Source organism: Toxotes jaculatrix, chromosome 7 (genome assembly GCF_017976425.1).
Source record: "Toxotes jaculatrix isolate fToxJac2 chromosome 7, fToxJac2.pri, whole genome shotgun sequence".
Lineage (NCBI taxonomy): Eukaryota > Metazoa > Chordata > Actinopteri > Toxotidae > Toxotes > Toxotes jaculatrix.
This window is the reverse complement of record NC_054400.1, coordinates 24,386,808-24,399,912: the sequence shown is the minus strand read 5'-3', so window position 1 is coordinate 24,399,912 and position 13,105 is coordinate 24,386,808. Positions and strand designations below refer to the sequence as shown.

The 13,105-nt window shown below is 39.3% G+C and overlaps 2 protein-coding genes across 2 annotated transcripts; both read left to right on the top strand.

Moving 5' to 3' along the window:
- Positions 1–4,462: 4,462 nt before the first annotated feature.
- Positions 4,463–7,620, top strand: myl2b (myosin, light chain 2b, regulatory, cardiac, slow). Its single transcript, XM_041041896.1, has 7 exons — positions 4,463–4,553; positions 5,855–5,944; positions 6,058–6,133; positions 6,474–6,578; positions 6,666–6,744; positions 6,822–6,870; positions 6,977–7,620. Exons 1-7 carry the CDS (start codon positions 4,551–4,553, stop codon positions 7,079–7,081), a joined length of 507 nt encoding a protein of 168 aa, XP_040897830.1. The 5' UTR covers positions 4,463–4,550; the 3' UTR covers positions 7,082–7,620.
- A 1,563-nt stretch (positions 7,621–9,183) lies between these two features.
- Positions 9,184–12,843, top strand: ppp1cc (protein phosphatase 1, catalytic subunit, gamma isozyme). The gene is made up of 7 exons (XM_041041894.1): positions 9,184–9,817; positions 10,182–10,313; positions 10,482–10,712; positions 10,922–11,026; positions 11,262–11,485; positions 11,801–11,935; positions 12,181–12,843. The coding sequence occupies exons 1-7, from the start codon at positions 9,763–9,765 to the stop codon at positions 12,268–12,270; spliced, it is 972 nt and encodes a 323-aa protein (XP_040897828.1). The 5' UTR covers positions 9,184–9,762; the 3' UTR covers positions 12,271–12,843.
- Positions 12,844–13,105: the final 262 nt, after the last annotated feature.

The window sequence follows — 13,105 nt, the reverse complement described above, 5'->3', positions numbered from 1 at the left end:
AAAAAAATGTCTTTATGAAATTCCCAAAACTGTGATAATGGTTTAAAGGCAGCAACATTCTGAGCAGATATAAACTGTCACGTATTTTACTTTGTCTGACTTAATAAAGCATGAGGGTGCTCTTTGTCTACTTAAAATAACTCACTCTTCTGGCCAGGGAGCACATGTAGGCTGCTGTACTGCTGCAGCTCCAGTGCCAGGTGCTCCCCCTGCTGACACCACAGTCCTAGAAACAAGGTTATGTGCAAATTGTGCGATTTCCTCCCATCAATTATACCTTTATCAACTGAGTGACGGTATCCATCAAAACCAGTGGTTTAGTCCACGTTCCACCTCCTGATCACCCTGCACCAGTCTCACACTGTACAGTAGCCTCCAGTTGATATCCCTTATGAAAATCAGTCCCAGGTAGAAAATAATATCCTCATGAGTCATATTCTTAGCACCTTGGGGGACAATGACATATCACTCTGCCATAGACAAACACCTAAGGGGAAAGTGAGGGAAGATTATTAAAAGTTTTGCTTATTGCATTTTATTTGTGGCTCTAGGGTTGAAGCTAAAATGCAGGATTCAAATGTGATAGGGAGGATAGTGATGTGTCAGAAAACCAGCATTAACTACTGAGCTATAGAAGTTTTTAATTTTTACAGCTCATTAACGTATGGACAAGATAATTAGTAAATTTAGGAAGTAGCACATCTGTTCACAGTTGAGTGATGTTGAAATCCTATGATTTCCTGACTTTTGAAACACCTTTCACTCAAATTAAGCATTTATGCTGTTTAACATTTGAGTAAAGGATCTGATCTCTATACAGCAAATTTATGTAATTAATGGATTGTGTCCTCAAATACAGTAACTCCCTGAGACACACGCTCGAACGGAGGGGTGGAAGGGCCAGGGTCAAAGAGTGACAGTGGAACAGCCTGAAGCCTTTGTCCAGGACACTTCAAGAAAGGACATGCTGAACATACTGTTTTTTTTTTTTTTTCAATTCGTTAACCTTGTCTCTGTGCCCAATAGTACACCCTGTTCACACACACACACACAAAAAACTTTCTTTTTGTGAGCAGATCAAGCAAAGTATTTGTAATCACACACATTTTCAGATGCCAGATAAGAACACGGTGTTCTGGCTCAACAGGAATGTAGAGCGCCCAGACTCTGTGGGGACCCAGGTGGAACTTAAACCCCCAATCTCCACCTCCAGACGCTGGTGCTTTGTCTGACGGGATCCTGAATCCACATTCAGCCTTATGAAAAACTGTTGAATCTGGCCTCAATCAGTTCCGTACACTTGAATATAATCTTGACCTCACATTCACCGCTGTCGTCTACAAAGCACCACGGTCCTCTTCCAGTAACCTTGTCACCTCATTCAAATTAATATATTATTCTGAAAAAGCTTAATCTACAAAGTAATGCGCGGCTACTTAAAATGAGGACTGTGAGCACAGAGGGGAAATTATCCAAGAGCAGAAAAAAAGCTTGTTTTGATGAGGTCAGTGAATGAGAGATTTCACTGAGTGAGGGATTTCTTTAAAAAATATTTAATAAAATGTCATTTTGCTGATGAGCGATAGCAGCTTTTTTGAGCTTGTTTGGGGATTTTATGACAGTAAAAAGCAACACCTGGAGGACACCTTGTTGTCTTGGAGGATATAAATATATGTATTGTTATGATAGTTTGTCTGACTATCAGCGGGACAGAGATTAACATCTGGACAATATGACAACATTTACACTATTTCAAAGGCCTTAGCAACCTGACTGGTAGGTTTCTTCAACTAAGCAGACTCACATGTGCAACAGTATGACTTTGTAGTTATTCTAATTATATGCACTGCAGTAATCTTTTATTAACTTTTGTTGGTATTCTCATATAAACAGCACAGCAAAAACATCTATGTCATTTAGAACATCCCATCAGGTTTTTTTTTTTTTTTTAACGTTACCATCACAAATACAGGAAACCAACACAATGTATTATGCATCTGCACTTTCACTGTATTAAAAAGAATATTTCTCTGGGCTGGTGATTAGTGGACCTATATGAGGGTTTAGTAAAATATTCATTAGAAAATGTGATAATGTCTTGCAATTTTTATGAATAGAAATTCTATCAACATAATTAAATACCCCCATTTGGTGCATGATGCAGATGAGTTCCCAAGTGATTTTATTGGAACTAAATCTACAATCAAATCTACACCAAGAGAATGATTTCTGGGAATATCTATACAATATATGTATAATGTATTTATTTAAAATCAGGTGGGGGAACAAATGTAGAAACAACAGTGAGCTGGTTTAGTGTAGCTGAGTTCAGATCACATTTCAGTGATAGTTGAGATGTTAAATGTTGTGGGTTGCTAGCACTACCTACTGGACAAGATAGGTAAATGAATGGTCAAAGACCAATATTAATCCTCACTGTGAAACATTGTCCACTATGTTGGTTGTCATTCATCAGTATATGCTTAAGACCTGTCACTGTTTGCTAACTGTGAAAATCTGATTTGTGGTGGGTAGCCTGAAGACCTTCGATACATGTATGTAAAGTACATGGCATCGTATATTGTGTTGGAGAGACTGACTCATATAACCATATAATCATGTTAGCCAATGCTCCTGTTCCTCTGATGACTGGGAACACCATAACCATTGTTTGATTTAAATATCATTACTGTTATTGTCTATTTTTACCTGTGACATATTGTATATACAAAATTAAAAACAAAAAAGAAAATACAGTTTGACCTGTCAAGTCAAGGAAAGCAAAGTGGAAATAATAACATGAACAAAGTAGGTGTTCCATTAAGTCATGCCTCTAAGCCATTATTCACAACACCAGGGCCCTTTATATCTAATTGCAGTGCTGCCTTAATTAAGATTATTAATTACCTCGGTGCTTTTCATGCTATGACAAGTGAAAATGTCTGCTGTGAAAGAGGAGCGTTTCAGTCATCAGCTGGGAAATTGCTGAAGCTGCTGTAAAACCTGAATAACACAAAATCATCACCACGAAAGCTAAAAGCTACATGTAGCTACTGCTCCAAGTGACTCACGTGGTTTTCGTCTGCAATATATATTTATATATATTCATGTACATGTACATATGGAGATATAAATACATGATCCTTTCTGCAGCAACAACAACCATTATACAAGTTTACAGTTAAACATTTGTGTCTTATGTGGTTCATTAAAAATTGTTTAAACTCACATCTATTCCCTCTCCCTGACTGAAAAGTGAATGTGCAAACATTTTTCATTTCCAAAATGTATTTGCTGGACATAAAATGTGTCCTCCTTTGCTGAGAAGTCCACTCTCTGACAATGTGCACTGGAGGCTTCAGGTTTCAACATCTCACTTGTGTAATTTGCATATTGAACTACAACTGGCTTCAACTCGTGGCTGCACACACGTGTTAAACTGAGATTTGAGCTGGGCACAGAGAAGTTTTCCCCCCTTCAGCAGATGAATGAGTGCAAACAGCACTCTGGTGTTAAACTCTGCACATACAGTAACATCATTCTACACAGTGGGGCTCAGACATTCAGATGAAGTAAGAATATGTAAAACACATTTTTGAGTGCAGGGCAACTTTAACATGTTCATGGTGAGTGTGAGAAGTTGATTTAGTTATGTCTGAGGCTGTGGATTGTTGTCATAGCTTTTATTATATTGAAAGGTGCTGTTTTTATGCAGATGTTGGCTCAACTGCAATTCAAGTAAACAAATAATATGCACCTACTCACAGAGTAATAAGTTAATAAATCTGCGATTGGAGCTTTACATATACCTCCTTTTATTTTTGACTCGTCACTTGAAATCCACTAAATTTGTCCACTGTTATCACACAGATTTCACTGTATAATGTATCAGACATGTCTGTTAACTGGTTAAGAAAACACAACCAAGATCTGAGTGTAACACTGTGTGCAGTTCATGTCAGTAGTCCAGTGGAGAATTACCATCCAACATTGTTAAAGGTGAAAAACTAAACAACCGTGTTTGTGAAACACATCATATCAACAATATTTCTTACTAACATTTTCCACAGCATTGCTCGCTGTTTACGACCAAGTCTTATTGAGGCTCAGAAAGCTTTCGCTAACAGTTCCATTTATTGTGCTACCCAGAAACAGCTCTCATCCGAGCATAGCTTCGGTCCCTGTGGAGCAGTAACAGGACAGCTGGATGATAGATCCCATCAAGTGCAACTGTCAGTCACAAACACAACTGTCCTTTGTGAGCCAAAGCTATGTCCTGTTGTTATTCCTGGGTCTTAGTAATGGGGTATGTGTGTTTGGCTATTATCCCTAAATCTCATGAACTCTGACAATGGTGGCTGGCGGCGGTGAGGGAATAGTCCTCTTTACCTGGGTCTCTGCCTAAAGAAGGCATGGAGTATTTATAGCCCATAAGCATGCGCCATTATAGAGGGGAGAGGGGTCAGTATATCTACCCCTTGTTTAGTGGGCTGCTCCATCATAAAGCAGCCAAGGATACTGCTTAGTCCACATCAAGCTGCCACTGAAATATGGTGAGTGGACACAGATTTCGTTGTCATTGAATTTCATTTTGTTCACACTACCAAAAGACATTCTGTTTCTGCTGCATGGTTATTTTGTGTATATAGTATTTATATACAGTATATCATATGTATAGTAAACTGTCATAGCATGTTTTGATGAATTGTACATCTTGTTCTACTCACACAAATGATAATGAATCAATACTCCCCGTGTCGATATGCTTATGGGTCCTGAATACAGAGCAACAACAACAAAAAAAAAAAAAAACATCAATAGGACAGTGCTCCAGTTGTCCTATTGATGATTTATTGATTATTTTTGTCTACTCTCAATGATGAAATTTTAAAAATGAGTTTGTAATTATAGCATGGAGAGGAGAGGAAAAAGGGAGAGAGGAGAGGAAATAAGGATAGGAGAAGAGGAGGAGAGGAGAGAAAAGGAAAAGAGTGAAAGCACCGGCAGAAAACGGGAGAGAATAGAAAATGGGGAAGGAGATAAAATGAGAGAAGAGGAAATGAAAAGGGAGAGAAGACAAGAGAAGAGCTGCAACAGAGGAGCAACAGGTGCAGCTAAAGAATAGTTATATGTTTTATTATTCTGAACATTGAGGTTTCTGTCGCTGAGCAGCACCAAGTAACAGCAAATTCTGCCTCACATCTCACGATTGCATGAATCCTCTTAAAACAAAATAAAAAAATAAATAAATAAGTGAAGCTGAGCACCAGAGGTCCCGACCAGGAGATATACCACTGCTGAAGAGCTAATCCACAACAAGGGTTAGACAGCAGCTGTCGAGAGGCCCGTGAATCCAAGCAACGTGATGTCATTGCTCTGCATCCCCGTACACTGTTTTTCACAGTTCCTTGGCAGTCATGTAAATAGCTCAACATAATCCTTGCCTCCGAGGGATTTTTGATCAAACAAGGCACAGTGTACCATCCTGTCATCACCCAGGCCCTATAGAATAATCCCTCATGTGATCCTGGGACTGTGGGAGTGCAAGCAGCGGGCCACACCCTCCCCAGGCTTAGTCTGCATTCTCACAAAATTGGAGGCTTGAGTAAATATTTCCATAACAAACTGACAGTGTTTGTAATCCTCCCTAATGAAATGCGTGCCCCGGTATAAACCTTGCCTGTTGTGCAATTAATGCCCCCACACTCGGTTAAGTTTGCAGATCATTGGCTCGTTATCATAAGCGCATGTGTCACAGTAAAACCGATAATGAGTGAAGCTGAAGCAGAGAGACAGGTGATGATTGTGCCATTAGTATTGGATCTAATTAGAGTGTCATTGTCCAACCCTGCAGGCACCCAAGAAAGCAAAGAAAAGAGCGGAGGGAGCCAGCTCCAATGTGTTCTCCATGTTTGAACAGGCCCAGATCCAGGAGTTCAAAGAAGTCAGTGAGCTGCCAAATGTTTTCTTTCATATTGAGTTTGAGCAGTTTACTCTGCGGTTTAATGTTTACTGTGCACATCGGAGAAACAATGTGTAACAATCAAACTTCTGCAGGCTTTCACTATCATGGACCAAAACAGAGACGGATTCATTGACAAGAATGACCTGAGAGACACGTTTGCAGCTTTGGGTAGGACCACCTGTGTGTCTGTTTATGTGTGTCAGTCTCTTTTGTGTTGTGAGGGTTTCACATTGTCAGATTTTCAAAGAAGTGTGCCCAGCTGTGAAACTTATTAGAGCTGCTTGATTGACAGAAAGTGCTTTCATAATCATATAATCTTTTAAATAATTTTAACACGACAAAAGGAAAATCATAATGGGCATTTTTCACTATTTCACTTTTTGACATTTTATTGACTAAACAATTAATCGGTCAATCAAGAAAAGAAGCAGCAGAATGTGCAATAATGGAAATGGTTGTTAGTTGCAGCCCTTGAGTCTGTTCCACCTTATCTGCCATCCTTGTCTAGGCCGTTTAAATGTCAAGCAAGAGGAGATTGATGATATGCTGAAGGAGGCACCAGGACCCATTAATTTCACAGTCTTTCTCACCATGTTTGGAGAGAAGCTAAAAGGTGAGCTGAGAGTTCTGTACAGTCCGGAAAGATGTTACCTTTGTTTTAATTGTTCACCAGCTCAGAGCTGCCACGGTTCATCTTCAGGTGCTGACCCAGAGGAGACCATTCTCAACGCTTTCAAAGTCTTTGACCCTGAGGGAAAAGGAACATTAAAGAAAGACTTGTGAGTAACTGCAGAGTACGTTGTTGTTCACTGAGGTGGATGCTCAGTCTGCTCATCATCACTGCTTGTCTTCACAGTGTCACAGAGATGCTGACGACTCAGGCAGACAGATTCTCCCCTGAAGAGGTCAGAGCTCTACCTCTGAGAGTGTTACAGCAGATAGCAGCATTTTTCTTTTTTATTCTTTTTCCAGCCAAATGTGTATCAATTCATTTTTATTTCTTGCCCATAGATGGAGCAGATGTTTGCAGCTTTCCCTCCAGATGTAGCAGGAAACCTAGACTACAAGAACCTGGTCTATGTCATCACACACGGCGAAGAAAAAGACCAAGAATAGATCAATTACGCCTGAGATTTCCCTCTGGAATTTCAAATCAATGGGTCATGTTTGTGCTGAGATACGTGCATGAGCACACAGCCTAGAGCAGAAACACAACGCTAAAGGTTTCAGCTTCAGTGACTTGTTTTTCGTAATTGTGTATTAAAGTATTACTTATGTATTGATTCATTATTAGAATATGTATTGGTATGGATATTATTACACTAGATGTATATAAATGCTTGATATGTAATAGGTGAAATTAAAAGTGTATGTAACCACTGAAAGGGAAATGTTTAATATGTTTTTATATCTCATGGTAAGAGATTATTTTTTTTCTGAATGAATAAAGGAAGGGAGGCTGGATATCACTGGCAGTAACACTCAGAAAGATGTCTGCAAAGACCCACACACATTTCTATTTGCACCATAGCTGTGCTTTATCATGTTTTGTTGCAGAGGGAGAGCTCCAGTGGGAAACAGAGCCAGTGGCATTCAGATCTATGAGGAAGGTAGTTAATCCCAATGTGAGAAACAACAATAAACCTTTTCAACTTGTCTCCATGAACATTAGTTTATTTCACTCATTTCAACTCAAATACACATATAAATTATTAATAAATAACTGACTAACTACACCAGTGCTTTTTACATGAATTCTTTTGTACAGATCAATTTAGATTTACTCACTAGCAATGTATTTTTATGTACATATATTATTTATACCCAAACGTTCCATACAAAGATTCAGGCACAACACACTACTGTTCTTACCTCAGTTTAATGTTTATAAATAGTATGTGGGTTGGTTCGTGATAATCAGCTCTATTTATAATTCTTATAACTCTTTTCTATTGTACACAAATTGGATTTGTGATTGTTTTGTGTGTGTTTTCCCAAACCTCCACACAGTAGATAATGTATGGCACTATGTACATTATAAAAATCTTTAGACGAAGGACTGAACCTCATGGAGCCCCACACGTGACTCTCAGCAGTTCAGATTCTTCATTGTTTATTTAAACATATATACTGATGTCTATTATCAAGATAGCTGACAAGATAGATAGATTACTAAGCCATAAGTACGCCACCCCTCTAACACTGTATCTTTCAAGTTTCCTCCTTAATAATGATGATATGATATGATCAATGGAGTCAATATGATCAGTGGTGCCTTTTTTTTTTTTACATCTATGAATCCCCATGTTCATTGTTTTCATCAGTTCCATCACTGCCACCAAAATTAGTCTCTATGTTTTAAAAGAGCACCAAGCTCCATTTCTGTAGATAGGAATGACCTTTGCTATTTTCATTTTGTTGGGAAAAGATAGATTTGTGTGTGGATTTACTGCCCGTGGTTGCAGCAGAACAGTGGTTTCAGTAGTGGCATTTAATTAGTTATGTAGTCAGTTGAGTTTCAGTGCAGTGCTGAGCTGACTGTGCAGAAATGGACTAAAATGTGGACCAGTGGAGCTCAGTAGATACAAGTCCCTCTGTCCCAGTGTAAATTTCTTTAACTACATTCATGAAAAAGTATACATGAAAGATATCTGTATGACCAATCAAAAAGGTTACTAGTGTATTAGCCTCATTAACCAGCAACTGAACTCTGGCTGCTCTGGCCTCACACAGCTGAAGATAGTGCAGTGTCTGTTTAGGGTTGTAGTCTTTCCTTCTCTAAGTGCCCCATTTTTACAATGACTAACCTGAGGATGAGTTACACTACTGCTCAAAAGTTTATAACACCTACATTTTTCCTGTTGTTACAGAAATGTAGATATTAAAGCACAGAAAAAATACATATTAAATTTTAAATAAAGGAATCATGGAAGCCTAAATCCGAAATTAAATCTAAATGTTTGACTCATCCAGCAGCTGAACACACTCATGATGTTCTTTCTACAATGAAACATTACTCAGAAAGTTCATCAGTAGATTAAATACCTACGTATGTGTTTTTCTCACACTTTCCAGTGAAGACTAAATGTACCAACTGAAAACAACAAAGTTTGAACAGGAAGTGTATAAAATTGATCTCAGCATATGATAACTCCCCAAACACTTGAGAGCTCTGCTTTGGTGTTCAGACTGGCTCCTTGTGAAAACAGCTGTCTTCACCATCCTCTTTCACAAGTTACTGTCCCGCTAATGTTAAGTAGGCTAATGACACCAACTCACCGTAAAATACTAGAACTTTACTAATTAATTTTAGGTGACTACTGCACTTTACATTCACTGAATCTCTGCACCCTTCAAAACATGGTAACCTGACTGGGTTCTCCATCCAGTACAGTAGGAGGCAGCAGCGGAGCAGCTACCAGCAGCCTCCTTGAAGCAGCTGGCTAATTGTACAAGGTGCGGCAGAGAAAAACAGAGACGGGACACCATCGCTAGCTAGGAGCTAGTGCGGTTGACGTTTATTTTTTTTAGTCCCCGTTTTTTTCAGCTAAAGTCAACATTGGATGTAGACATTTTCAAAACTTCGATGTTTAATTAGCTTAGTAGATTGTCCAAAGTGTCAGCGAGCAGCTAAACAGAAGCAGGGTCACATCAGCATCTTTACCCTACAGCCGGAAAACAAACGAAGCTAACATTAGGTAGCTAATGCTAGGATAGCTAGCGGGCTAGCTTTCACAAGTGTGTTAACGCCAAGACCTACATTTGACTGAGTCGGTTTAATTAACGCCAACGTTGCAATGGCTGATGTTGACAAGCTCAACATAGACAGTATCATCCAACGTCTTTTAGAAGGTAAGGAAATGCTAAAGTATTATATATAAAAAAAAAACATTTTTTATTTAGCATGCTGTTGTCACAGTATACAGGCGGCTATAGCTGTACTGACGTAAAATTATCAGCATCATATAGAATAACTAGCCGTGTTAGCTAGCCAACGTTATTATTAATTCTATAAGATTTATTGTCCGTTTTCAGCTAATTTGTCTCTTGGTTTGAAATGTTAGTGTGTCTCTGAAGGGCACGAAGCGGCATGTCATATACACACTGTACTTCACATACAAACACTAACACTGCGCATTCCTGCGCGGTATGCAGCTTACCTTGTGTTCACGGCTATTGTGTTTGCTGACTCTGTGTTTATGTTTTCTTGTTGCAGTCAGAGGAGCGAAGCCTGGTAAGAATGTACAGCTGCAGGAGAATGAGATCCGTGGATTATGCCTCAAGTCCAGGGAGATCTTTCTCAGTCAACCCATTCTTCTGGAGCTGGAGGCCCCTCTCAAGATTTGTGGTAAGATTTGAATGTTTTGCGAATCTATCGGAAACGAATGGATCATCGATTAATTAGGTTTCATTTACAAATTTTGCAAAGGAGACAATGATAAATTATGACTGAAAAGACAACCATGTGTAATTCAGTTAGGTGCTATAGGTGCATTAATTTATCTTTCTCCTGCAGGTGACATCCATGGGCAATACTATGACCTGCTGAGGCTGTTTGAGTATGGGGGCTTCCCTCCGGAGAGCAACTACTTGTTTCTGGGAGACTATGTAGACAGGGGGAAGCAGTCTCTGGAAACCATCTGTCTTCTGCTGGCCTACAAAATCAAATACCCTGAGAACTTCTTCCTGCTCAGGGGAAACCATGAGTGTGCTTCAATCAACAGAATATATGGTTTCTATGATGAGTGTGAGTAATATGCAATTTAACAACTACAGATGTATTGTACCATGACTGGTTACATAGTTTTGTATTTTTACGTAGAGTAATTGCACCTAGCAGCAAAAAATTAGCTAATGGCTGATGGAGCTGTATGGGGGGAGCTTCAAACATGTGCAGCTGCCGTGGAAGAAGTGTTCCTATTGCTATGAGCTAATGAATTAAAATCTTTCTTTTAGGTAAAAGAAGGTACAACATCAAACTCTGGAAGACCTTCACAGACTGTTTTAACTGCCTCCCTATTGCCGCCATTGTTGATGAGAAGATCTTTTGCTGCCACGGAGGTGGGTTGTTGTTTTTTTTAAGCATAAAATCAACATTTAAATGTGCTATCTCTCTCTCTCTGTTTTTCTTACGCTGAATGTCCAAAGTAGTCTACCTTTTCACGTCAGACATGTTTATTTGTCCTTGAGTAATGCTGTCTTGGCAGTTTGTCAGCTGACGTAGGCCTCAGTCATGTGTAATAAGTGTTGACCTCGATATCAGTGTGTTTATTTGTGCTTTTACTGGCTTGTTTAGGACTGTCACCTGACCTTCAGTCCATGGAGCAGATCAGACGCATTATGCGCCCCACTGATGTCCCTGACCAGGGTCTGCTGTGCGATTTGCTCTGGTCTGATCCAGACAAGGATGTTTTGGGCTGGGGGGAGAACGACAGAGGTGTATCGTTTACCTTTGGTTCGGAGGTGGTGGCCAAGTTCCTGCATAAGCATGATCTGGATCTGATCTGTCGTGCCCATCAGGTAATCACAATCCCCTCTGCCCCTGTAAACAGAAATGTGACTGTTTAACATGGCTGTGAACCAGCGGGTCTCTGGACATGCTGATACACCTTATACAAGGAAAGTGGGACATCACACACTGTGCAATGAACTGTACACTGGAAAGTGGTTCCCAACCTCTTTGGCTTGTGACCTCTGGTCATTGATTGCGTATGTCTGAGGGTTTTGACCAGTTTAACTCAGGATCTTTTTTGTTGTTTTATTTGAAAAAAAAAAAACAAAACATGCAGAGACATGCTGAACCTGTCTTTTCTACTGTTATTATCTCACGTGCAGGTTGTTGAGGATGGCTATGAATTTTTCGCGAAGAGGCAGCTCGTCACTTTGTTCTCAGCGCCTAACTATTGCGGGGAGTTTGATAATGCTGGTGCCATGATGAGCGTGGATGAGACCCTCATGTGCTCTTTTCAGGTGATGTGCCTTTGCTTCCACATTGAGTATTTTAGGATAAAATGATTTGCACTTTAATGTGGTGCAATGGTGTCACTTGCTAATTAGGGTGCAGTCATTTTTACTACCACTTTATCTTTTTTTATATTCGATCTGTTAGTTAATAGTTTTAATATACTATATAAAATACTGAAAAATACATATCAGAAATGTGTTAACATTTGCATCTCATTCAGTATTTCTAACTCTCTGAATTATTTTTCTAGATTTTGAAACCAGCTGAGAAGAAGAAGCCCAACGGCAGCCGTCCTGTGACTCCACCTCGCAACATGGTCACCAAGCAAGCCAAGAAATGAGGGGCCGGGTGGGGGACAAATGGCCGGAGTCTCACTCCTCTCTTCTGCTTTCGTCTTCTGCATTTGAAGGATTGGTTATCCTTCATGCTGCCAATACTGAAAAGATATCCACTCCTACCCGATGAAAGCAAAATATTTTGTTGTTTTGTCCACAGGGGTAAATTGATATGTCACCATGAAAACCTCAGGTGTTTTGCACTCCATTTTGCAGCTAGTCTTTGCCACATATGACTGTTCAATCAGGAAAAATGTAACAATACGGCTACTTATGCACAGGAATGCCTTGTTTGAATCTGTGCACAATTTTTCCAGTTTGTTTTATGTCTTCATTTGTCATCTTGTTCTCACTGTCAATAATGGGTATTAATGGCTATAAAACCTATGGGGAAAGTCACAAACACCTGTTTACTTCTGTAAAACCTTATTTACAGTTAATTTACAGTCATTGTCATAGAACATTGACTCTACACTGCACCATCACATTTTTAAACAAGTCTTGTGCTAAATTAAATGAATAAGAAAGCACTCTTGTAATGTCTAAATCTTTCTAATAAACTTTGAGTGTATTTTAGGGGGAAATTGGTATCTGGATGTCATTTGTTTCTCAAACGTTTTTTTTTGTTTTTTAACAATTAGTTTATTATTAATATAAACTAAAACACAAGATTAAACAGCAGAGCTGACTGCCCTAAAACTCTTCATGACAGATGGGGTTCCCATCAGTCAACACCCACAAGGGGGAGACAGATTATAGAGCAAAGTACAGTTCGGACAGGGAGGTGAGCAAGTCGTCCAAGAAGTGTGAAAAGAAAGCTATATTTTCTGTATGTATAAT

What these genes read in the sequence shown, in the direction of transcription:
- myl2b (XM_041041896.1), top strand. An exon ending in AGACACGTTTGCAGCTTTGG is followed by an intron (nt 6,134 to 6,473) that starts GTAGGACCACCT and finishes ATCCTTGTCTAG; the next exon opens with GCCGTTTAAATGTCAAGCAA. An exon ending in ACAGATTCTCCCCTGAAGAG is followed by an intron (nt 6,871 to 6,976) that starts GTCAGAGCTCTA and finishes TCTTGCCCATAG; the next exon opens with ATGGAGCAGATGTTTGCAGC.
- ppp1cc (XM_041041894.1), top strand. Translation starts at nt 9,763, where the DNA reads ATGGCTGATGTTGACAAGCTCAACATAGACAGTATCATCCAACGTCTT. An exon ending in GGCCCCTCTCAAGATTTGTG is followed by an intron (nt 10,314 to 10,481) that starts GTAAGATTTGAA and finishes TTTCTCCTGCAG; the next exon opens with GTGACATCCATGGGCAATAC. An exon ending in ATATGGTTTCTATGATGAGT is followed by an intron (nt 10,713 to 10,921) that starts GTGAGTAATATG and finishes TCTTTCTTTTAG; the next exon opens with GTAAAAGAAGGTACAACATC.